General features: G+C 56.0%; 4 protein-coding genes across 5 annotated transcripts in view; 2 read left to right on the top strand and 2 right to left on the bottom strand.

Annotated features, from left to right (window-relative positions):
• Window positions 1–777, bottom strand: part of LOC308489936 (leukocyte receptor cluster member 8-like) — a gene marked incomplete at its 3' end in the record, with an annotated part of 2,481 nt that extends 1,704 nt beyond the window's left edge. Inside the window, exons 1-2 of the mRNA XM_081031551.1 lie at window positions 631–777; window positions 229–511 (exon numbers count right to left, since the gene is read on the bottom strand). Coding sequence (XP_080887677.1) covers window positions 229–511; window positions 631–668 — 321 coding nt within the window. The 5' untranslated portion in view covers window positions 669–777. The remainder of the gene's footprint in view (window positions 1–228; window positions 512–630) is intronic.
• Window positions 778–5,208: 4,431 nt separating this feature from the next.
• CDC42EP5 (CDC42 effector protein 5) lies at window positions 5,209–9,772 on the top strand. The gene is made up of 3 exons (XM_081032842.1): window positions 5,209–5,434; window positions 5,649–5,787; window positions 9,237–9,772. Exon 3 carries the CDS (start codon window positions 9,237–9,239, stop codon window positions 9,696–9,698), a length of 462 nt encoding a protein of 153 aa, XP_080888968.1. The 5' UTR covers window positions 5,209–5,434; window positions 5,649–5,787; the 3' UTR covers window positions 9,699–9,772.
• A 649-nt stretch (window positions 9,773–10,421) lies between these two features.
• On the top strand, window positions 10,422–12,211 carry LENG9 (leukocyte receptor cluster member 9). Its single transcript, XM_081032833.1, has one exon. The coding sequence runs from the start codon at window positions 10,726–10,728 to the stop codon at window positions 12,127–12,129; it is 1,404 nt and encodes a 467-aa protein (XP_080888959.1). The 5' UTR covers window positions 10,422–10,725; the 3' UTR covers window positions 12,130–12,211.
• Window positions 12,211–23,325, bottom strand: LOC308490485 (leukocyte receptor cluster member 8). Of its 2 annotated transcripts, XM_081032831.1 has the most exons (16): window positions 23,197–23,325; window positions 21,576–21,668; window positions 20,721–20,895; window positions 20,241–20,342; window positions 19,386–19,496; window positions 18,453–18,705; window positions 18,173–18,311; window positions 17,768–17,956; window positions 17,256–17,534; window positions 17,040–17,180; window positions 16,638–16,920; window positions 16,117–16,218; window positions 15,972–16,040; window positions 15,756–15,885; window positions 15,471–15,678; window positions 12,211–13,432 (listed from the first exon to the last, which is right to left on the bottom strand). In XM_081032831.1, exons 2-16 carry the CDS (start codon window positions 21,611–21,613, stop codon window positions 13,270–13,272), a joined length of 2,382 nt encoding a protein of 793 aa, XP_080888957.1. In that variant the 5' UTR covers window positions 21,614–21,668; window positions 23,197–23,325; the 3' UTR covers window positions 12,211–13,269. The 2 variants fall into 2 exon arrangements, with proteins under 2 accessions (XP_080888957.1, XP_080888956.1); XM_081032830.1 differs by lacking the exon at window positions 12,211–13,432 and having other exon boundaries at window positions 15,113–15,678.
• Between the last annotated feature and the right edge of the window lie 1,022 nt (window positions 23,326–24,347).

The following is a 24,347-nucleotide window of genomic DNA, read 5'->3' as shown; positions in this document are numbered from 1 at the left end:
AGCACCCAGCAAGCACGCACCTGGGACAGTGTTCACCAGATTGTCCCAAGGGCCTCAGCGGAGGATGCTGGGGTCCTTCTCCTTCTCAAAGCAATGAAAGCCCAGAGGCTGAGTGAGGCTCCTGACGAAGCCACACACCCGGGACTCGGGTCTTCAGGTCACCTCAGTGCCCACCTACCTGGCTAGCTGGGCTCACACGGATGACCCACCTTTCCCACCTGCACTTACCGGCACAGGGCGCACAGTAGACGGGTCAGGGGCGCAGGTGAGACGCAGGTAGTGCTTGGTGACGTCAGGGCAGGTGCCCACGATCTGCAGCTCCTGCCAGTCAGGGTCAGCCCCGCTGCTCTCCAGGCTGCCCACCTGCAGCACCAGGGGCTCGAGGCGCAGGCGGCGGGAATGTCCGTGCTGGAAGCGGGCCGCCCGCTTCTGCTTCTTCAGCTCGCGCTCAGGGTCCTCACACTCCAGGGCCACCATCCTCTTGCGGCTGCGCTTGGGAGCCAGGTCGTGCCTGGGGAGGGAGGCGGCCAGTGGAGGCATCGACGCCATCCTCAGCCACAGCAGCCACGGGCCTCCCTGACACTCCCCAAGGGCACGGCCCCTCCTCCCTGGTCACCCACTGAGACTCACCTCTTCCCACGCTGTGCCCTGCCTCGGCCGCGATCCATGTGGGCGCCCCTACCCCCGCGGCCCTTGGGGGGTGGGTTCCTGCGGCCCACAGGCTGACACTCACTCCCTGAGTAGGAACTGTCGGAGTCCGAGTGGGAGTCACTGCGGAGGAAGCAGGAAGGTGAGGCCCCACCTGGCTGCACAGGTCACTCACCCACAAAGCTGGTCCTACTTCAGTCTCTCCTGGGCGTGGTCTCCAGCACCTTTCAAACAGCTGCTCCTCCTCCCAGTTCTCCACCTTTGTGGTGGCCTCACATCCCCCAGGACTTGCCCTCTTAGGATCATAGGGTAGACAGAATGCACCTCTAAGGATGTCTAGGCACGAATCCCTGAAACCTATAAATACATTGCATCACCTGGTAAAGGGACTTTGCAGGTGTGATTAAAGTGACAGACCTCAAAATGGGGAGATCGTCCTGGTGTGATGGTTCCCTTTTATGTCTCCTCTTGGCCAGGTTATGCAGTTTCCGGTCATTGAACCAAACACAAACCCAGGTATTGCTGTGGTTAACACCTACAATCAGTTGACTCTAAGGAAAGGCGATTACCCTTGAGGATGTGGGCAGGCCTCTGCCAATTAGTTGAAAGGCCTGAAGATGAAGAAATTTTGCCTCAAGACTGCAGCATCCTTTCCTGCCTGAGTTTCCAGTCTGCCCTACAGATTTGGGGCTTGCTCGCACCTAGCAATGCAAAATCTAATTCCTTGTAGTAAATCATATACATATGTGTGTGTATATATTACATAGATATAGGTAACTTACTGATTACCAAGTAATACATAAATACATATTCATTACCAAATATATATATGGATATGTACTACTTGGTAATCAGTAAAAGTATATATATACCGTGTTTCCCCGAAAATAAGACCTAGCCGGACAATTTTTTGGAGCAAAAATTAATATAAGATCGGGTATTATATTATATTTTATATTGTAAGACCGGTCTTATATTAATTTTTGCTCCAAAAGACGCATAAGAGCTGATTGCCTGGCTGGGTCTTATTTTCAGGGAAAAGCAGTATATACACCGGGGGTGCCAAAAACATGTATACAGTGTATACTTTGGTAAACATTTGGTAAACATTGCTCAAGCAGTAGTTCGCCATAGTCAGAAGTGTCTGGACACTGATGGTAACCACTTTGAGCAGCTCTTGTAATTGCGAAGTCAAACGTGTCTTGTATTCATCTTTTTTTTTTTTTAAGATTTTATTGGGAAAGAGGAACAGGACTGTATTGGGGAACAGTGTGTACTTCCAGGACTTTTTCCAAGTCAAATTGTTGTCCTTCCAATCTTAGTTGTGGAGGGCGCAGCTCAGCTCCAGGTCCAGTTGCCGTTGCTAGTTGCAGGGGGCGCAGCCCACCATCCCTTGTGGGAGTCGAACTGGCAACCTTGTGGTTGAGAGGATGTGCTCCAACCAACCGAGCCATCCGGGAGGCAGCTCAGCTCAAGGTGCCGTGTTCAATCTTAGTTGCAGGGGGCAGAGCCCACTATCCCTTGCGGGACTTGAGGAGTTGAACCGGCAACCTTGTGGTTGAGAGCCCACTGGCCCATGTGGGAATCGAACCGGCAGCCTTTGGAGTTAGGAGCATGGAACTCCAACCTCCTGAGCCATGGGGCCGGCCCTCCTTGTATTTATCTTTTGTTATCTGTATATATTGAGTATTACAATTTTAATAGTTTTTTCCTTTCCTAAAATATGTATACATTTCTTGGGGCACCCTCTGTACATATATACTATACATACACACACACACACACACACACACACACACACACACACAGTCAGACAATTAAGTTTGCGAACTCATCCTAGAAAAAGTGCTGCATACCTCATTGCTGAATATCACTACAGGCACCTTCGAAGGACTCCCCTTGGGAAGCTGTGCACAGATGCCAGCGCCTAGTCCACCCTTCAAAACAATTTTGGAACTCTTTTCCTGGAATGGCCATCAGAGCTGTCGTCGTATTACCCTTGATGTCCAGAATGTCATCATATGTCTTCCTTTCAATATTTCCTTTATCTTTGGCTAAAGAAAGAAATCATTGGGGCCAGATCAGGTGAGTAGGGAGGGTGTTCCAGTACAGTGATTTGTTTACTGGCTAAAAACTCCCTCACAGACAGTGCCGTGTGAGCTGGTGCATTGTTATGATGCAATTTTCGCCATGAACTGTTGGCGAAAATTTCAGGTCATTAACCTTTTCACGCAGCCTTTTCAGCACTTCCAAATAGTAAACTTGGCTAATAGTTTGCCCAGTTGGTACAAATTCATAATGAATAATCCCTCTGATATCAAAAAAAGTTACCAACATCGTTGCAAAAATTTCACTAACTTAATTTCCGACCTTGTGTGTGTGTGTGTGTGTGTGTGTGTGTAGTGTATATACACATTATACAAAAAGATATATATCTTAACTAGAGAGATAGCCTCATTCTATACTCAATAATATATATGGAGATATATGTGTCTGTCTGTATGTATATGACTCCCACTGGTTCTATTTTCTGGGGAATCATGATACACCTGTTATTCAGGTGCGCCCAATGTAATCAATCACATAAATCCTAAAAGCAGAGATCCTCCCCTGGCTGGAGGCAGGAGAGAAGGAGCAGACCCGCAAATAAGGGAGATTTCAAACATAAGAGAAGAGGGACTCAACCCAATGTTGCTGGTGGAGGGCCACATGTAAAGAACAAGAAGGATGCAGGCAGCTTCTGGAGCAGACCAGCCCCAGCTAACAGCCAGCAAGAGCCAAGGATTTCAGTCCCATAGCCACCAGGAACTGAATTGAGTTGGGAAGAGGACCGGTCCAAGCAAGGGCACAGCTCTGCTGACACCTTGATTTTGGCCTCCTGAGACCCACGGGACCCATTCGGACTCTGCCCAATAGAAACTGTGAGATAATTAATGTCAGTGATTGTAAACCATGTGACTTGTGGTCTGTGATGGCAGCAATGGAAAACTAGTAGCATTGTCCTTGGTTCCTCTCTCTCCTGCAACCCCATCCCTTTCCATCCCCAAGTCCGAGTGAGCCTGCCTCCTGAACCCCTTCTGGTCCACACCTTCCTCTCCATCCTTGGGCCCCCACCCCAACTCAGACCCCTCCCAGGGTTCTAATATGAAACAAAATAAATAAATAAATAAAATTCAGGGGGAACCAAAGATTCAGTCACCACAATCCACAACATTGTAATGCAGCAAATGAATAAATGGAACAAAAAGAATAAGTGACACATCTAAGAGGAGCAAAGTATCAAAATTTTAAATGGAGACATGATCTGTGTGACTGATTTTTCCTTTAGCCTCAGGCTCCAACACAGTTCATCGCAACCCTGATCGTGTCTTCATTTGAAGTTTTAATATTTTGTTCACTATGGACCTTTTTTTGCATTCTTTTTTAAAATATTGCATTAAGATATTATTTATCTTAAACAAAATGTGGTCTATCCATACAACGGAATATGATTCAGATATAAAAAGAATGAAGCACTGACACATGCTACAACGTGGATGAACCTTGAAAACATGAGGCTACTTGAAAGAAGCCAGACACAAAAGACCACATATCAGAGGAGTGTGTGCCTAAGAACTCTCCAGAACAGGCAAATTCAGAGACAGGAAGCAGATTCACAGTTACCAGGGGCTGGGGGAGCAGGGAGAATGGGGAGTGACTGCTAATGGGGATGGGGTTTCCTTTGGGGACGTGGACATGTTCCTGAACTGCACAGCATTGTGAATGTGTCAAATGCCACTTTAAAATGGTTAACTTTATGTTATGTGAATTCTACATCAGTAAACATAGTTAATAAAAATCTGTGTCTTAAATATATTATTTATCTTGGTTACTGAGTTTTGGGTGACCACCCCAACCCAACCTTAAATTTTGCTCTGGAATCAAGTCCTAACCTTGCTCCTGCCCACCCCGCCTCAACATGGAAGCCAGGAAGGGGGGACACTTTCCACCACCTGGATCTGACTGCATTATTTCTGTCCCCTACATACCCTGCAGCTTTGGTCCCTGCAGCGTCCAGGACAAAGCCTAAGCTCCTGATGGCTTTGGAGTTGATCTCTCTAGGCAAACAACACATCACCCCGTGCCTCAGTGCCCTCTGCTCCACCTGGCCTTCCAGCCTGCTCTGAATTTTCTTCCTCCTCTCCAGGATTTATAACCCCTCCCCCCCCACCACCACCACTCCTCCTTCAAAAGTTTGTTCAAGCCACACTTCCTTGTTATCTGTTAAAGTGCCTCTCTCCTCTCCAGCCCCACAACCCCAGCCCCAGCTCACAACTGACCCTCTTCCTGTCACCCGTAGGCACAGGCGCTCAGTGATGTATTGACTCTCTCCCTCTCTCTCTCTCTCCCTCCCTCCCTCCCCCCCCCCTCCATACACTCCCACAACAGCTGCAATCTGGAAGAAATTACTGTTCCAAACAGCCAGACTTCCCCAGTTTCAGGAAATTCCAAGCTGGGAACGGGGCGGGGCGGGGCGGGGGGCGCGCCCTGTGCATCCCCCCCCCCCCGTGCGTGTCCTCCGCGCACATCCAGTCACAGCCTCCACCCGCCCCCACACTCAGCCCCGAGGGGCCTCAGGTTTTCCACCGCTGCTTTCTAGTCCTTTAAATCCTAGAAGCAAACTTTTGGGGGATAAGGAAAGCTGGGCGGGGCCTCCGCCTTAACCCTGTCTGCCCCAGACGGACTGAGCTGGACTGGGCTGCTACCATGGCCCCCGAAAGGGGCTGACATTTCAGTCCCCGTGCAGGTAAGAAAGGGACCGATGCCAGGGGTGGGGCCCGGATTCCTGGGTCTGAATGGGGGAGACACTGGGACGCCTGACTCCTAGGCTGAAGAGTAAGAGCTGGCAGCCAGGACTCCTGGGACCTGAGACAGGAGGGGACCTGAGGAGGTGGCACCATGGGCCGGGACGCCTGGGTTCTGATCCCCTTCCAGGTTCCGCGTGACACTTCCTTTGCCAGGTGAGATCCGGCCGGGAGGCAGGAGGAAGAAAGCGCGGGCCTGGGACCAGGAGGCCGAGGCGGGCTCCGAACCCTGGACACCGGGTCCCAGCTTGAGCTGAGCCTGAGCGCGCGGGCCCCCCTCAGCGAGGATCACGAGGTAAGTGAGGGCAGTAGTGGGCCGGAGTCCCCAGTCAGGTCCAGAGGGAAGGGGACCTAGGGCCGTGGAGACGGCGGCCGCTGAAGTCTGGGCCGCAGCCACGTGGCCTCAGGAAGCGCGTACTGCAGCCCCCAGGGACCGGGGTCTCCCCCTTTAGGGTGCCCCACCCCACTTCGCCGCGTCTCCCACCCGGCTGAGAACCAGTCCGGCCGGATCTGGAGCGGGTTGTTATCTCTGTCCTGGCTGGGCTGGGGCCGGGAGAGGACAGAAGAGAACCAGCTGTGCCCCCCACCCCCGCCCCTACAGCTGGAGCGCGCTGGAAGGGGAAGAGGCGGATGGGGGCGGGAGGAGGGCCTCAGCCCCGGGCGGGCGCGAACGCAGGCGGCCGGTGTCCCATTTTCGCTATTGCCTCTTTGCCTGCTTCACGGTTGTCACAAACAACGGTCCTTCTGTAGGAGCTTTGGCCGAGTGACGGACTTTTTCTGAGTATGATCTCATTGCATCGAGCACAGAACTCTGCTTGAGGGAGATTAGAGCCTCTCTTTAAAAATACCCGAGGCTCAAGGCTAGGAGAAGTGGAGCGACTTGCCCCAAGGTCTCAGAGCTGGCAGAAGAGGTGGCATTCAAAACAACAAACAAACAAAAAAAAACATTTACTTCATTGTTCTCATCTGGAATAAATAAAAAGAAAAGAGAACCAAACACGGTCATGGGTGTAGGAATCCCTGGCCTTTATAGCAAATCAAAACATTCTTTCCATGGGGTGCACAGAGCCTGCCCTATCCTTTGGGGTCTATGAGCGACCAAATGTCATCCTTAGACTCTCGAATTCAAGTGCTGGCATCCAAATCCGTCCCCCATTTGCTACTGTGTGACCCAGGGTGTTACTTCACCTCTCTGTGCCCCAGCCACCACATCTGTAAATCAGACATTATAACACTGGTCTCCTCTTTGGGTCGTTCTGAGGATTACTTGAATTTGTTCATCTGTGTAAAGCACGTAGGCCCCCACCTGGCCCAGAATAAGTGCTTGGGAAGTAAAATGTGAACATCCTGAGTGTACTTTGTGACCACCCCTAGCACACACGCATTCTGATTCCCGTTTCAGCCGAGCAAACTGAGGTTTAAGGTTGAGGAAGTTCAGGGTGCTACAGAAAGGAAATGGCAGCCCAGGTGTGCGTCAGAAACCAAGATCTTAATGTGCTGCCAGGTGCTGGAAAATGAAGGTGACATCACCTGTTAGGGAAATAGAAGGATGGGACAAGGGGCAAACTAGGGCTTTGTCGGGAGAAGCAGTGCCTCAGAGCTTCCCAGAGAAACATCCCTTTAAGGGGCAGCAAGCAGTGGAAGCAGTTACTCTGGGCTCTGAAGACCCACAGAGCTGGCTTTGTGACCTCCAGCAAGTCACATACTATGAGTGTGTTTCCTTATCTGGAACATGAAAGAATGACCTAAGGTGGGACTCCACTGAACATTTATTGAGTATTTTCTGTGTGCAGGGTACTATGCTAAGACTTTCATTGGCAACATTTCACCTATTCTTTCAAAGAGGTTCTGAAGTATCATACAGGTATCATTCCATTTTCGAGATGAGGTCAGAAAGGTTAAGTAACTTGTCCAAAGCTACACAGCAATGGGGAAAGGCAGATCCAAACCTGGGCAGCTGGCTTTCTGAGTATTGCTCTTTTCACCTCTAACTCACTGCAGTGTAATAATGGGCACTGAGAGAGCACTTTTTACTTTAAACTGTGAATTGATATTCATTAATGAATGTCACAGGTCAGCATTTAAAAAATATATAAAATAGATTAGAATTGAAAATATCCCAGTGCCTAGCATGTTATAAGAGTAAGTCTTGTTTTGTACAATTTTTGTTTCCCTTATGTGGAGGGCAGGGGGTGATTTGTGTGCCAGGTTGCAATAAAAATATATTTGTTCATCTAGGAGGAGGTCAGAGAAATTTGAGAAACACTGCACAGGTGGTGAAACAAAACTGGTTTTCCCAGAAAAATAAAGTGTGTGTGTGTGGTGTTTGGGTAGGGTAGAGGGCAGTTCTCACAACTCTTCCGTCTTCAATTATTTTGAATCCTTTTGGCTTTACTTTTTGTCCACATTATCACTGATAGTGCCCAGGGTGCTTGTTACTAAAAGAACAATGGCTGTTTAGTCTCCCTTGTAGGATTTTATTAAATCTAAATTTTGTTCCACTGTGGTTTTTTGGGAACACATATCCTGCCATCCAACACTAGCACTCACAATTGGCTGACACTGTTACGAATATCATTTTCAATATAGTTTTCTTTGATTGAGCCTTTCTGTGTGCCCTGCAAGGAAGCTAGTGCTATTTTAATCATTTTACAGATAGGAAACAGAGAGAGATGACGTAATTCATACAGCTGGCAAAGGGTGGGGCCTCAATTCAAATAGAAAGAACATCGTTCATTATAATAACAGTGACTGTTATTACAAAGGCACAAGGTCATCAGAGTCCCTCCCAGAATTCCATAAAAACAGGCAAGTTTCAGGATGTGGACAGAGGTTGGCAGGCATTTCTATTTATCATGAATTGCTGCAGCCACATGGCAAGAGGGCATCTAGTTAGTTTACAGTTCACAAACTGCCAGATTCAAATTTATGCCGTTTTGCCATTTTTTTAACATAGAGAAATTTGCATTATCTTACAAAAAGTGAGACTTTGTTTCTTTCGAAATCAAATAATTCAAATTAAGACATGCTGTGCCTGTATACAGATTCCCAAGCTCATCCTAAAACTCCCGACTTAGAATCTTCAGGCAGGCGCCTACAGTCATGATTTTTGTGTGCTTCAGCCAAAGCCTTTATGGGCCCCTTTGTATACATTAAATTGTATTTTAAAACTGCACTGTTATAAAAACATTTTATATATATATATACACACACACACACACACACACACACACACACATATATGCACACATTTAATAAAATAAAAATAATGGACAAATTTTAAAATAAATTCAAACATTTCCACGTTTTCGCTGGCCTCAAAGTGTGTGGGCCCTACCCATGGTGCCCTTTGCACCCACTGGATGCAGCCAGCCCTGTCTTCAGGAATCTCCATGTGTGAGGAGCTGGAGTTTCTGTCAAGTTTGGGAAGCACTCTTGAAGGTTGCTCATTGCCTGGCCTCTAAGAAGCTCAAATGTTAGTTCTTAGTGGAATCAGCGTAGTATGATGGTGATGGGCAGACTTAAACTTGAGTCTGAGATGTGAATCAAGCAGATGTGACCTCGGGGCCTCTGGGAGCTTGTTTTCCCACCTATAAAATAGTAAGAATCCCCCCACCGTCATCCTGTCCCTGTGGAGGGCGTCCTGGGAATGGCTGCCTAGACCCCTCGCTGGGAGAACGGCAGGCCTCGGGCTAGGGCGCTCCCTCCGGACGGAGGCCGCGCTGACCCGCCCCTGCCCTGCAGATGCCTGTGCTGAAGCAGCTGGGCCCCGCGCAGCCCAAGAAGCGGCCGGAGCGCGGCGCCCTCTCCATCTCCGCGCCACTCGGCGACTTCCGGCACACGCTGCACGTGGGGCGAGGTGGCGACGCCTTCGGGGACACGTCGTTCCTGAGCCGCCACGGCGGGGGGCCGCCCCCTGAGCCCCGGGCGTCCCCCGCAGGGGCCCCGCGCTTCGCACCACCGCCTGCCGTGCCGCAGCCCCCGCCATCCGCCCTCCGCGCGCCCGCACCCACTGACCCGTTGCTGTCCTTCCACCTGGATCTGGGCCCCTCCATGCTGGACGCCGTGCTGGGCGTCATGGACGCGGAGCGCCCAGGGGCTGCTGCCGCCAAGCCCGATGCGGACCCCGGCTCCGGGAAGCAGCACCCCAGGGCCCGCTGCCGCACCAACGCGGACCTCGAGCTGGACGACGTCATCGGCCTGTAGGCTCCCAGTTCCTCGCGCCCTTGCCGTGCGGCACCCCACTTCTTTATACATAAACGGCCAACTTCTGTGCCCCGGTTCTGTCTGTTCACTTTGCACGTGTGAAAAGGGGGGTGATGGGGTCCCGGCGCCATTAAGAGTCTGGCGTGTCATCTGGAGTTCTGGTCCCCGCAGAAACCAGACCCGCCAGGACGAGGTCGGATGATAGGCCTGAAGTCATGGGTTGCAGCCCCTTTAAGAGAGCTCGGGGACGTGTATAGGAGGACCCCTCCTAGGGACCGGATCCCGACGGACCGTTCCCACAGCCTCCTCATTCTTTCATCCTGTTGACTGTGCCGCTACGGGTCGGACGCGGTTGCGCGGCCTCTCTCCAGCGGCGGGGCCAAGTGCAGTGGACCCTGCCCTTTACCCAGGGAGCGGCATCACAGGAAAGTGGCCGGGAAAAGGCGTGATCCCCTTGTGGAGGGCCCTTTGTTCCCCCCGAAAGTGTGTCGGCCGGAGGACGAGGGCGGCAGCAGCGTCAAGTCTGGGCGAGGAAGTTCGGTCTTGAGCCTGCAGTTTGTCTTGTTATCCAAGGGTAACTACCCCGGGGACCCAGGGGGCGTGGCAGCACATGCAAATCATAAGGTGGGGAGTAGAGACAGGCTCACTAGGGGTCCAGGGGCGGGGCTTCACACGCAAATCGTTAAACGGGGGTGGACAAGGCTCGCCAAGGACCCAGGAAGCGCGGTGCGGCACAGGAAAATCACTAGAGTAGCGTGCGGAGCCAGGCTCGCTAAGGACCGGGGAAGGCGGTGCCGCAGGGGTAAATCTTTTGGACTGGGGGTGGGGCCACACATGTCAGCCGCATAACCGCCGAGGCGTTGGGCTCAGGCTTCCAGAGGACTTTGGAGGGCGGTCCACTTGGGCCAGAGTCAAGAGACCCGGGGGCGTAGGAGTGGCCGGAGTGCCTGCCCGCGACGTCACAGCAATCGCCTGGGTTGAGGCGGGGCTGACCACCGCGCGGGTCGTCAGCCGTTTCCCGGTTCCCATGGCGGCGGCTGGAGAGTCCCCGGAGGCCCCCGCCGCGGAGCCCACGCCGCCTGCGGCCTGCCGCTTCTTCCTGGAAGGCCGCTGCCACTTCGGAGCCCGCTGCCGCCAGCCCCACCCCGGGGCCCCGGAGCCCGCGCGGCCTAGTGGCGGGGCCCGGGCCGAGGCCGGGACCAAGAAGCCCCCGCTGCGCACTGCCGCGGCGGTCATCCAACGCATCCGCTGGGACCCGCGCCTGGACCCTGCCGACTTCTCGGTGGGCTACGCCGACCGCTTCTTGGGTGTGTGTGAGGAGCCCTTCAGCGCCTTCTGCTGGGACGAGCCGCTGGCGGCGCTGGGGCCCGGTGTGCTGGCCGTCCCGCAGCACCGCGTGCTGTACTTCCGCTTCCGCGACCGAGTCGTGTGGGACCGCGCCTTGCGCTTGGACCAAGTCTTTGGCTCGGGCTCCGCGGAGGGCCGCGGACCCACCATCCTGGACGCACTGGACGGCGGGACCACTCAAGTGTCCGGAGATGTGCACGATGACGACGCGCAAGGGGCCTGGGGAGCACAGGACTTCGTAGCTGCTGCCCCTGCTGGCGCCCGAGAGCAGCCGGGCGGGACAGGTTCTAAAGCCGGGCACCTGACACTGGCGTCTGCCAACACCCAGGAAGAGGACGGCACCAGAAGCTTGGCTTCCCCGTGGACAGAGCCCAAAAGGGTGCTGAAGACGGCCGTCGAAGCCAGGACTGAGGAGGTACATGCCATGGCAGCCTCAGGGCGGCACCCGGGAGAAAGCTTCCCTGAGACTAAAGTGTTGTGGGGTCCCGGAGCCTGGCCCGAAGGCGGCGGCGGCGCAGCCCCTCGCCAGCCCCGCCCCACACATTTTGTAGCCATCATGGTGACAGAGCCCAGGCTGCAGGTGGGGGTGGCCAAGGCCCAGGAAGAGCTGGTCCGAACCGCGCCTTCGTGCGCTGCATTCACAGTGCCCACAAAAGCCCTGCACCTAACGCTGGCCCTGCTGCGGCTGGCTGGACCCGGAGCAGCAGCAGCCGCCGTTGGAGCGCTGAGACGCGTGCTTTCAGCCCCCGGAATAGACGCACCTCCGCAGCTGACGTTTAGGCGGCTGGTGCTCCGGGGTTCCCAAGTGCTCTATGCACCACCTTCCCCCTCCCTGGAAACCGTGGCCCAAGTGCTGAGCCAGAGGCTGGAGGCTGAGGGGCTCAGAGTGCTACAGCCCTCTGGGGGACTGCACCCCCACCTCACGCTGGCCAAGGTGCCCCGCGGCTCCCAAGGCCGCCTCCCTGCCACTGGGTTCAGCCCAGAGCAGGAGCTAGGGAGCCAGCCCCTGAAGCAACTCTGGCTGTGTGTCATGGGGAGGGCAGGGGACGCCTACCAGCCCCTGGCTGAGATCCCTCTGGGGTAACAGCCCCAGACCTCTGGGACAAATAGGATTTCAACCCCAAACCACCAAGATCCAGTCCAGCAGGAGGCACAAAGCTCTCTCTCTCTCTCTCTCTCTTTAATTTTGGTTTCTCTCAAGCTTCCAAACTGTGCTCAGTGCTCCAAGGAAAAGAATGAAGGAAAGAAAGGGGAGGGGAGAGGAAAAGGGAGGGGAGGCAGAGGAGGAACATCTGGAAAAAAAGCAGCCTGACAGTCCAGCTGTTTGCGAACTCATTGCACATCCTCCAGTTACATGGCAGAAGAGGGAGGGAGGGCCGAAAAGAAAAGGGGAGGAAGAAAAAAAATAACTTAAACACACACAAAAAGAAAAGAGAAGGAAACATGACGTGAGCTGGTGATCCATGAAGGCAGGGAGGGGGAACCGTTTACCTGTGCTGAACCAAGGGGGGGAGCAGGAGGAAGAGCAGGGAGGGAAGGGGGAAAAAAACCAGAAGAAACACTGGGGTGGAGGGAGGGGACACGAGACAACTTAATACAACTGCAGACGAGGCGGCTCGGCCGGTGAGGTCCCGCGATGGCCTCCGGAGTCCTCAGTGCGAGGTGGCGGCGTGCTGGTGGTGTGGCGATGGCGTTTCTGGGTGGGGGCCGAGGGCAGGGCACAGTCTCTACGGGCTCCCCTTGCTCCAAACACTGAGGCCCCAGAGGGCTGGGCAACAAGAGTCTGTGGTGAGGCGGGCAGCGGGCAGCATGCTGGTGCCCCCGCCATGGTGGGCATGGGCGGAGCGGCCTGTCTTCTCCCGCTGGCTCCCGGCGTGGGATGGCCAGCCAGGGTGTCGGGTTGGTGCCGGAGTACAAGCTCGAGAGAGAGAGAGAAAAAACACTGAGACAGCATTAGTGGAGGTACAGAGTGGACACAGACCATGCCCCCACCCCTCCGTGCCCCACCCCACCTCCCCATCCCGTCCCTCTGAGGCAAAAAATAAAAATGTAGAAAAAAATCTCTGTACAGACTCCCCAGTCGGAAAACGGGGGCAGGGATGGTGGCTCTTCCTGGAGCCCGCTCCCCACAATTAATTTACAACCCAAGTCCATGGCTCAAAAACAAGATCTGCAGAGGCAGCACTGGGGACTGCAGCCCCACCCCGCCCCGTCGTGCTGGTGCTCAGAAGGCGGACAGCTGCGCCAGGCTGAGGCGGCAGTCGATGCTGGTGTTGTCCGGGCCCGAGTAGGCCAGGCCCAGGGGCTCTAGGAAGGCCCGGCAGGCAGCCTCGCCCTCGAAGGCCAGCTCGGCCTGCAGGTAGGAGACGGGCAGCGCAGGGCGGAAGCTACGGAGACAAGAGGAGAATGTGATGAAGCGGGCGGTGGGCAGGGGGGGCCCCACGAGCCCAGAGTGGGTGCCCCCCCCCCCTTCGGACACCCAAAGGGTTTCCTCAGCACGTTACCTGCTGACCTCTAACTCCCCTAACCTCCCCACCTCTGGGGCTTGGGGAGGCCCGGGATGGGGCTGATAGCCCCAACCCCAGTTGTGCCCCCCCTCACCCTCACTTACCTGTGCGGGGGGCAGGGAACGAGAGGGGACAGGAGTGAAGGGCCCAGCTGGCTCCTCCATGGCACAAGGGCCTGAGCAGTCCCTCAGAACAGGGCTGCTGTGACCGAGGGGCAGAGGCCAGGCAGAGGTAGTGACCTCGGAACCGCATGGGATGGCAGGGCTGACTGCTACTCTGGGGGCCCAGCCTTCATGAGTCCCCAGCCCTGGGTTAGTGCCTTGGAAATGCCCAGACAGGTGTCGGCCAGCACTTACTACATGCTCAAATCAGGATTTTTGATTGTCCAGAAGAGACACTATTTATGGAGCACTTGGCATGTGACAGGATACAGCTGTTCTAAGTACTGTCACACTGACTCACTGAATTCTCGCCTGTAAGCTATGTCACCCTACGCTTTATAAATAAACACAGAAAACTGTAGATCCAAAGACAGAGCCACTTGACCAGTGTCACCTAGGAAGCAAGTAGTAAAAAACACATGAACAGTCCTGCCCCAAACTGATGCCCACATGGGGTGGGGGGACATGGGAGAGCCTACTGTTCCCCACATCTGAGCTGGCCTTCTGGCTGCTGTGCAGGGACCTGACTCTGGGATGGAGGGACGTGCCTGCCCAGGAAAGGCAGTACCAACTTAAAAAGTGGGAAGGCATGAGAGCCTCAGGCGAGTGACAGGCCAGGGCCCCTTCTATAGGTGCCCTGCTGTCTGTGTTCCCACAAGGCAAGCACACAGAAGCTCGGAAGCTGCCCTGCAAGAACCTGAACAGCCACACAGGGCGGACTCACTCGGAGGGGCTGCTGGGTCCTTCAGGCACGCCGCCACCGCCTCACTCCCAGTCAGTAACCAGGTTCTGTGCACCCTCACCCTCCACGTTTCTGCCCCAAGTCCTCTATTTCCATGGCCCCTGCCCTGGCTTGGCCTTTCCCTTCAATCTTTTTGACCCAAACTAGATCCTAGACTGTGTCCTTAACCTTCAGGTTGACCATCCTTCCCCATGACGCCCAAGCTAGCAGACATGGCAATCAAGGCCCCTGGGACCGATCGACCCCTGACCAGGGGTTCTCAACCTCGGCAACACCAACACGAGGGCGAGATGATCGGCTGTGGGACGCCGTGTGCACTGCAAGCTGGACAGCAGCACCCCTGGTCTCTACCCACTACAGACCAGCAGCACCCCCAACTCGTGACAACAAAAGATGTCTCCTCACATTGCCCTATATCCCCAGGGGGAGTCTCACTGCCATAAGAAGCACAGGTCCTCCTCAATATCTGGTGGCAGGACACAGACTGGGTCAGCACTGCCCGCGTCCAGTTCGCCCCACATCATGCCTCTTTTCCTAACCCTTTTTGTACCCTCGAAGGACTCAAGTGGGAACGTGGCCCTGTCCCATCAGAGCAGAAGCTGTCAAAAGTAGGACCATCTTTTCTACTGTCTCTAGAGCAGGAGCTCAGTGACAAGAGAGCCGAGAAAGACAGACAGACACCTTGCAGGGAGGGAGGCTGGGGCCCATAGCAAGGAGCAGACAAGCCAGGGTCCCAGGTGACGTGAGCAAGAGGAAGACAGCAGCAGGAAGTAAAGAAGGACCCCCAGAGCACTAAGACAGAGATGGTGGAGGAAGGGAGAAACAGGAGGGCCAGAACAGAGGGTGGGCTGTGCGAAGGGAAGCAGGAGGCACTGGAGGGTGCTGTGTGTAGAAAGAGAAGGGGAGAGGGGACCAGGAGGGAGACCAGAGACGACAGGGGATGCAGCTGGAGGCCCGGCATCCGGGAATGTGCAGATAAGGAAAGAGGGCCGGGGGAGAGCTCAGCAGCACATACGTTTTGATCATCGCCTTGAGGGCAGCCTTGCGCTCCCGATCTGCGAACTTGTCTACGAGGTAGCCAGACATACAGGGCGCATGGCAGTAGAGCCGGAAGAAGCGGTGGTAGTTGCCCAGAGCCCAGGCTGCCCTTAGCGCCAAGGCATGGGCCACGCAGGGGTCTGTCTTCAGCTCCCGTGTCAGGTACGCCAGCTCCGTGGTGATGTCTGTGGCCCCAGACAAAGGGGAGTCAAGAAGGGCCCAAGCCGGGCCATGCCGCCCAGTCCCGCGGCCAGGGCCTCACCTCCTGAGTTCTTGGTGAAGATATAATACAGGATCCGGTAGGCAGTGAACTCGCCCACGTTGCCAGGCAGGTTCTCTGCATATAGCGACTTGAGCTGCGTCTGGCACTGGTTGAACTCCTCGTGGTCACCCTGGCAGTGGGGGCGGGGGAGGAGCACGGTGAGGCCCGGGGAGGGGCCGTGGGTCCCCAGAGCAGCCCGGGCATGTCACCACTCACCTTCTCCAGGGCGATACGGGCATGCGTCTCGTACACCTCCACGGTAAACTCCGTGCGCACACCTTGCACCTGGGCAGTGGGGACAGAGGTCAGGCCACAGAAGGGCAGCACGTGCCCCCACCGAGCCATCTCAGCCCCACCTCACCGTCAGGTCCTGCCGGATGGACTTCATCTGTTCGCAGGCGAAGGCGTAATCCTGCTTCTCTTTCCAGTGGGACTTGACCATGCACAGTGATTTCTTCAAAACCTGGGGAGGGAATGAGACGGAGGCTCGGTGTGCTAGGCAGGCAGAGCAGGGACGTACCATACCCCGTTACAGTTCTATTCCCTCAGTGTTTCAGATGAGGGCTTGACACCAGAACCACTCAGTGACGCGCTACTGTCATGGGGAAGAACTCACAGCACAGCACAGGTAAGTGTGCCCGGGCCCGGTCCCCACTCCAGCACCCAGCAAGCATGCACCTGGGACAGTGTTCACGGGATCGTCCCAAGGGCCTCAGCGGAGGATGCTGGGGTCCTTCTCCTTCTCAAAGCAATGAAAGCCCAGAGGCTGAGTGAGGCTCCTGACGAAGCCACACACCTGGGACTCGGGTCTTCAGGTCACCTCAGTGCCCACCTGGCTAGCTGGGCTCACACGGATGACCCACCTTTCCCACCTGCACTTACCGGCACAGGGCGCACAGTAGACGGGTCAGGGGCGCAGGTGAGACGCAGGTAGTGCTTGGTGACGTCAGGGCAGGTGCCCACGATCTGCAGCTCCTGCCAGTCAGGGTCAGCCCCGCTGCTCTCCAGGCTGCCCACCTGCAGCACCAGGGGCTCGAGGCGCAGGCGGCGGGAATGTCCGTGCTGGAAGCGGGCCGCCCGCTTCTGCTTCTTCAGCTCGCGCTCAGGGTCCTCACACTCCAGGGCCACCATCCTCTTGCGGCTGCGCTTGGGAGCCAGGTCGTGCCTGGGGAGGGAGGCGGCCAGTGGAGGCATCGACGCCATCCTCAGCCACAGCAGCCCCGGGCCTCCCTGACACTCCCCAAGGGCACGGCCCCTCCTCCCTGGTCACCCACTGAGACTCACCTCTTCCCACGCTGTGCCCTGCCTCGGCCGCGATCCATGTGGGCGCCCCTACCCCCGCGGCCCTTGGGGGGTGGGTTCCTGCGGCCCACAGGCTGACACTCATTCCCTGAGTAGGAACTGTCGGAGTCCGAGTGGGAGTCACTGCGGAAGAAGCAGGAAGGTGAGGCCCCACCTGGCTCCCCACAGGCCCACCTCCACCTGCAGCCAAGCACGCACCTGCGGCGGAAGTGGCGGCTGGGGGACCGGGAGGAGGAACGGGAGCGCGAGTCAGTGCTGGAGGAGGAGCTGTGGTCCTTCATGAAGACGTTGCGGTTGCCAAACTTGGCAAAGCTGCTGCCCCTCGCTCGGCTGGCCCCCCCTGCCCCTGGTGTCCCTCGCTGGGACTGGGCGGCCCCGCCCCTGGTGGTGGCTCCCGCCCCCCTAGGGGGATGAAGGCTGCTGGGGGCCTCCCATCGCTTCTTCTTGGGGCTCTCTGCCACAGGATCTCGAGTCAGGCTGAGGACAAAGCAGGGCAGGGCATCACCACCCTGTGCTCCCACCGCCCACCAGCCACCCACCCCAGGACACAGTGCGCCAGGCAGGAAGGGCACGCATGTAAACGACTGGGCTGACATGCTGAGCAGAAATGGAGGCAAACCCGGCTGGCTGTGTGTAGCAGGTGCCTTCAGACTGCAGAACCCTCGGCCCGGCCTTTCGCCCCTCCCCACCCGGCTCCAGGCAGCTCTCACCCGGGCAGGGGCTCCCGGCTCCAGTCGATGGTGTAGGCTGAGCCGTCCTGGAGGCGGGCCTGCAGCACCTCCTTCAGCAGCTTCTCTGTCCTGTCCTTGTCCTCCTCCGATTCACAGGCCGTGAAGCAGCGCTCCACGTACTCTTTCATGTCCTGTGGCCAATCGTCTGGCTTCCCAGAGAGGCTCCCCCTGGGCAAGCGCATTGCAGGGACTCAGCTAGGGCTCACCGATCTGCAGAGCCCATTGTCACCACCACTCACTGAGCCGATTTGTGTCCCAGACCTAACGTGGCGTTTCCTTCTCCATCCCAGTCTGTGCTCCCAACCCCGCGGGAGGCCCGCTCCCCTCTGAGGACCGCAGGGGGTTGAACACAAATGCTGAGCATGGGGGCAAGGGAGTGGTCACCTGTGGTTCTGGGCCTTCTCGGGGTTGGGCTGGGGGCCGAAGCCGCTGTGCTGGCCCTCGGAGGAGCTGAAACTCTGGCTGGTGACAGCGAAAGGCCGTTTCTGAATATTGAACTTGAGACCACCAGTCCCGGGGGCCGCTGTGAGGGCAGTGAAAGCCAGGGTTAGGCCTACACCGGGAATGGAGAGGTACAGTGCCTGGCGGCTGCCCCAAGGACCTAACGATGCCAGCACCCAGAAGTAAGGCCCCGCGTCCCAGTTTCTCTGCACTGCTCACTTACGCTTCATGCGGTTCCATAGCTGCTGGCCCTTCTTGGGCTTGGTGGGCTCTGTGTAGGCGTGCGGCCCGTAGGCCTGGCCCGAGGCAGGCCCAGCCTGGCTGTGCTGTGACGCTGGAGCCGTGCCGGACTGGGGGCCGCTGTTCAGAGCATGAGGCCCGTGGGGGGGGTTGGAGGGCTGAGGGGGCTGGGCCACGGGCAGCTGCTGGGGGGGCGCCTGGTAGGACATGCTGTCATCCATGCTGGGGACCGGGGGCTGTTAGAAGAAGTGGTGCTGAAGACGGGAGCAGAGTCTCGAGCTGCTCTCAGTCTGTCCGCAATCATGACAGTACTCAGCTCTCAACTCTGCCATGTCCTTCTTCTGAGGTACGGCCTTTTATTAACCACCCTTTTCCACAGCTGGGAGAATTCGGGCTCAGACACAGAGCTACTCCCATGGCCTCAGCTGTTAAGTGGCATCCTCCCCCCTCCAGTGGTTATGGTCCGAGCACGTGTCCCGTGCCAATCAAGATACGTATATGACAGCACACACTCGCAAGAGCCCTGTAACACGATCATCTTTCCCACTCTAAGAGCTGGCTGAGCTGTGGAGGTCATGTGACCACACCACGAGGTCCACCCACCTCCCTGCACTGCTCCAAGCTGCACATTAAGTGCAAGGCCAGAATGTGTGTGACTGCACGTGTGGGGAGATACAGAAGACAGGCTGCTACCACCATCACCCCAACAGCCCAGGCCCGGGCGTTGGCCAAGCCCTAAACCCATCCTGGTTTCAAAACCTCTGCTCTGCCCAGCCTCAGAGCAGGACTTGCTTGGCAGGAGGGAAAAAAAAGGGGCGGGGGTCAACTTAAATAACACAGGTATCCCCATTGCTAGCCCACTCAAAAAACTACAACCCCAGCTGGAACATGACATGGAGCTGGGCTGGGGCGTTACCTGGTTCAGAGTCCCTTGGTGCTGGGGGGCTGATGGCTGCTGGGGTGTGGCTGAGCCATAGGAGCCGGCCATCCCGTACTGGGAGGGGGAGCCATAGCTCTGGTACATGCTCTGCCAAAGGCAGGAAGGAGGATTAGTGGCAGGCCGCCCCCATCCCTGTTGCTCAGACGCTGTATGCAGCCTGTGGCTCTCCCTCCCTCATCCCTCACCCCTTTCTCTCTACCGCGTAATGACCTAATTCTCTTACATTAAGAATTATAAGATAAAAACTATTAATTCTATATCCCACTTCCACTAGTCCTCAGAAGTTATTTCTCTATTCCACAAGTATTTACTGAGTGCCAACTCTTCTAAGCACTACAAAAGACAAAAACCCATGCTCGAATGAAGCTGGTACTCAAAGCAGCACAGTTGCAGACAAACATATAACACAACCAGCAGTTAAGAGCTGGGAAAGGCCAAGCAAAGCCATAGAATGCAGGGTGAGGGGATGCTCCTTTACACATAAAGTTGGTCAGAGAAAAGCGCTCTTTTTAGGCGCCATCTGTGCAGCTCTCTGGAAGGTGAGGACACAGTGAGGTATGGGCACAAGGGATGGAGAACGGCAGCAGAGTATGGAATGGACCTGGTGTGGTAACATCGAGTGTGTGGCAACTGGAGTGACCGTGGGGAGGAGAGGTAACTGGAACCAGCAGATAGCACAGGACCTGGTGGACCAGGGGCAGGCTTGGGAACTGATCTCATGGGCGATGAGTTAGTGGGGTGTGTTCAGCAATTGTCATGCCGTCTTCAATCCATCAGCCACCCGGGCGGTGCCCCACTGAGCCTGCCTGCGCCCCACAGCTAAGCACTCACCACGGGATAATAGTAGCTGTAGGGATAGGCGTAGCTGTACTGCTGGTACCACTGGTAGTACTGCTGCTGCTGTAGCACCGAGGCTTCCGCCTGGGACACATACTGTGGAGAGAGCCCACTTGACGTAAGCCCGGGTGCAGGAGCCCACGGGCCCCATGGTCCCCAAAGGGCAAACCTATTTACTGGTTACCTGCCATGGAACAGAACTGGGCCCACATCTCCCCATGGAGAGCCACCACCTCTACCTCCAGACTCAGACACCTTAGGGACCAAGGGCATGTCTCCCTCTTCAGGTTGGACTCCCAGGGATAAGGACACATGATGCCCTGATGCTTCAAAGGAACAGTCCTTGCTTCCCCCACTCTAGAGCTCCTAGGGTGCCTTCAGAGCCCTCTGTCCTGGTGATACATGGGGACACAATGCGCGTGTCTCCCCCAGCAATCCCCCATCAGGGTGCTCAGGCCCATGTGGCCTTCTCACCTGTGCGCTGGCCACAGGCCCATTGCTGCTGGCCTTGGCGGAGCTGCCAGCGGCACCAGCCTTACTGATGCTGGCCAGGGCCTGGCGGGCCTTCTCCCACTCCGGGTTCTCGTGCATGGGCGTCTCCATGCCGTTCTCTCTGCCTGTCCCAGCCACCATGCTGTACTGAGAGGACCTGCAGAGTGGACCGAGTCAGCCTGCTCTCCTCACTGCAGAAAGTGTGGGGTGGGGTCGAGGCAAACACCAGGGCTGGGATCCCAGATCTCCTTCTATTTATTGGAGCCTAACTTTTCTAATGTATGATATGCTAACAAACAGTTTCTGTTTCATAGTTTTCTGTAAGGAATAAATGAGATTTCCTACTAAAGGTACTTTTCCAGGTGACTGGTACACAGCAATTGTTAAAAATCAAAGAATATGATTAACAGCATCCAGAAAACTTAACATACGACCTGGTGCCTAGTAAGTCTAAATATTGTGAGTCAATAAATTGTCTGACACCACCCAACTCAGCAGGTTATAATTACAATGTTTTAGAAAAAAATAAGGAATTAACAAAAAAGTAAATGACTATTAAGTGTTGGAGGCTGCCTCCCAATCGTAGCTCACTGAACGAATCACCACAGTTTTGTGAAACAAGAACTATACTGTGAAAAACGAAAGCTCAGAAGGCTTGACCCTCCCCACACGACACCCAAACGCTTCCTGTATCCTGTGGCCAGAAGGCCTATCCCCACCCCCAGGGACAACGGCATCACGCCCCCCATTCTGTGTGGGGTCCCGTCCCAGACGACAACGCTGGGGCTTGCTTCCTCTGGCCCTCCCCTCGGGCTCCTGTCCCTCTAACCCACTAACCAGTCTGTGCTACGTTGGTCACCCACGTTGGCCGCCATCTGGACCTTGGGGTGTAAGAGGTGGACCTCGGGAGCCAGACTGCTTTTTCACTGTCTGTGAGAAAAAGAATGAATTAGGGAGACTCAGAAGGGAGCAAGAAACACGCCACGATGTGAGGAAAGAAGCAGATGGACTCGCGAGAAGCCAGGCAGAAAAGAGATGGTTCAGGAAGGAGCCCCTGGGTAAAGAATCTGGAGAGAATTCTGGGTGTGGGAGAAAAGGGGAGGAGGAGACCTGGGCCTCCCGCTAGTGCTGTGGGTGGAGAAGGAAGGATCTGAAACCCAGGAGAAAAGGGGAGGATTCGAGGGAACCCCGAGGCACACACGGAAAGGTCAGCGAGGGGGATGGGGGACCTCGGTCAAGAGAACGTCTGAGAACGCCTGAAAGGAAACAGGGGAGAGAAGACACCCTAATGAGCAACGTCTGAACGGACCCTTAACGCTGGGAGACTCGGAAACACTTCTGAGTGCTGTAAAGAGGGAAGCACTTCAGGGAGCTCTGAAAACACTGCAGAATGGAGACAACACACCTGAGGGGAAGGGGGACTTCTGCAAGTCACTCCTAGAAGCAGGGGGAAGTGGGGTGCACCCAGGGTGACCGCCAAAGTGAAGAAATGGGTTCCCGGGACGCTCTGACAAGAAGGATTTCAGAGGGGTTCTCTAAGGGCACAGAGCCCCGTGCGGGAAGGTCCTGGGAAAGACAAGAGGCAGTGGCTTCGGCTGGGGCTCTGGACACAAGGCTTGGGGACGCCTAAAGAGGGCTTTTGGAAGGTGACAGTGGGGTGGACAGGAGCGCGAGAGAGTGAACGGGTGTCTTGGGGGCAACAACTGGGGGCCTAAACTTGAGGGGATAACTGACAAGCACGGATGGGCTCAGGGGCGAGTCCCGCTTGAGAACCCGAACAAGTGAGGTGACAGGAAAAGGAGTCTGGCGCTGGGAAACGCCCTACGGAAAAAAGGTCTGAAAAGAACCAGCCCAGGGTGACGCAGAGGGTCACGAGCAGGGTACTGGGAGGGCGGCAGGACCGGAAGGGCACTGGGGGAAAGTCGGGGCCGGACTGAGGGTCCTGGCCAAGCCTAAAGGGAGGGGGCAGGGACGCGCGGGAGGCGAGGGGCACCTGGCCGCGAACCGAGCGCGGGGAAGGCGACGAAGGGCGCTACGTGGAGGAAGAGCCCGCCCGGATCCCCGCGACAGGCCAGGAGCCACCGCCCCGGCCGCGCCACGCATGCGCACTACGTTCCCGGGAAGCGGACGGCGCCAGGCCCACCCGTCGCTCGGGGCAACGCCGTCCTCCGCTTGGAACCGCCTGCTCATAGGGAGTTGAAGAAAGGGGCGCCGGGGGCTCAAAAATTCCAAGGGAGGGGCGGGAGAGCAGAGACCGACCGCACAGGAACGAGGGTGAGCGGCCGCGCGCCCCGCGCCGCGTGCGCAGGCGCAGTGCCGCCCGTGCCCGCCACACCCAGTAGACGCTCGCGCGCGGTGTCCGTTGGGGTGACGGCCACCAAGGCCTCGAGGTCCGCAGGGCGTAAGACTGAAAGGAGCTGCCGTGCTCGTTCCCCCGCCCGCCGCTCCCGACACTCACCTCCGCCGTCCACCCCCGGGACTCAGCAGCAGCGGCCCAAGACGATAGCGACACAGCCGCGGAAATCCTCGCGACCCCGCTGCTTCTAGTCTTCTTTGGGTATCGACGTCCAGACCGCGGCGTCCTGACGTCACGCGGAGCCCTTGCTCCGCCTCCCTCGGCTCTGCACAGCCAATGGAGGCCGCGAACTTGACTTGAGTCCGCCCTCCCGCCCACGCAATGACGCAGTGGGCGTTTTAGGCAAGCCGGAAGACCGGGTGGGGATGGTGGCCCGGAGGGGCGTCGCGCCGCTGAGTTGGGCTCTGCGCCCTTCCACGCAGCTTTGTTTTGGCTCGGTTAGTGGTAGGCATTATTATTATTTCTCGATACAAACGACGGTGTTGGTAGTTGTCAGACTGCTCACCGTACAGGGATGTGGAAACCCGGGGAAGAGAATGACGAACTCTTAGAAAGACTGAGAACAGGCTCCACCGGAAAGGGAAGCGCTTCCCCAGTCAATAAAACTGGAATGGCGCACCTGGTGGAGGGACCAGCGAGCGTGTTCGGACTTTTGAGGCGAGAAACAAGCCCATCTCGGGGAGTTGGGGTGGGAAGCGGTGGGAGGAGCAGGGGGCTGTGGCAGAATAGAGGTATGTGAGGTCCTGGAATAAAGAGGTAGGTCCGGAGCAGTGGGCAAGTAGCGCGGCCACTGATGTTACGCTGAAGAAGTTGGACTATGTCTGTAAACAGGCCTTTCCATAAACTTTTTGTACCTAACCTCTCGAGTCCGCCGTGTGTTTCCATCCATGAGTGACTGATGAAATCATCCAGTCCAGTTCAGGGACAGGTCACTGTAGTTACAGTAGGTGGCGGAACATTAAGGGGCAGCTTCCTTTACATTTTCCATTGTTACAGACTTTTCTATTGATAACTACATATTATGTTTTTACTGTTAGCATGCTTGATCTATTTTTTTGCGTTTTTAAATTAAACTTTGCGTTTCAGAATTGTTTCAGGTTTACAAAAAAGCTACAGAGGTAATTCAGAGTCCTGCATCCCCTACCCCCAGTTTCCCCTGATGCTGTCATCTCACATTATTGTACAATACTTGTTAAAACTAAGAAACCAACATTAGCACGTTACTATTAACTAAACAACAGGCTTTATTTGAA

This window comes from Rhinolophus hipposideros, assembly GCF_964194185.1.
Source record: "Rhinolophus hipposideros genome assembly, chromosome: 21".
Taxonomy (NCBI): Eukaryota; Metazoa; Chordata; class Mammalia; order Chiroptera; family Rhinolophidae; genus Rhinolophus; species Rhinolophus hipposideros.
This window is presented reverse-complemented; position numbering and strand designations above follow the sequence as displayed.

What these genes read in the sequence shown, in the direction of transcription:
- LENG9 (XM_081032833.1), top strand. Translation starts at nt 10,726, where the DNA reads ATGGCGGCGGCTGGAGAGTCCCCGGAGGCCCCCGCCGCGGAGCCCACG.
- CDC42EP5 (XM_081032842.1), top strand. Translation starts at nt 9,237, where the DNA reads ATGCCTGTGCTGAAGCAGCTGGGCCCCGCGCAGCCCAAGAAGCGGCCG.
- LOC308490485 (XM_081032830.1), bottom strand. Translation starts at nt 21,613, where the DNA reads ATGGCGGCCAACGTGGGTGACCAACGTAGCACAGACTG. An exon ending in ACCAAGGGACTCTGAACCAG is followed by an intron (nt 18,706 to 19,385) that starts GTAACGCCCCAG and finishes TTCTTCTAACAG; the next exon opens with CCCCCGGTCCCCAGCATGGA. An exon ending in CTTCACCAAGAACTCAGGAG is followed by an intron (nt 15,679 to 15,755) that starts GTGAGGCCCTGG and finishes CTGGGGCCACAG; the next exon opens with ACATCACCACGGAGCTGGCG.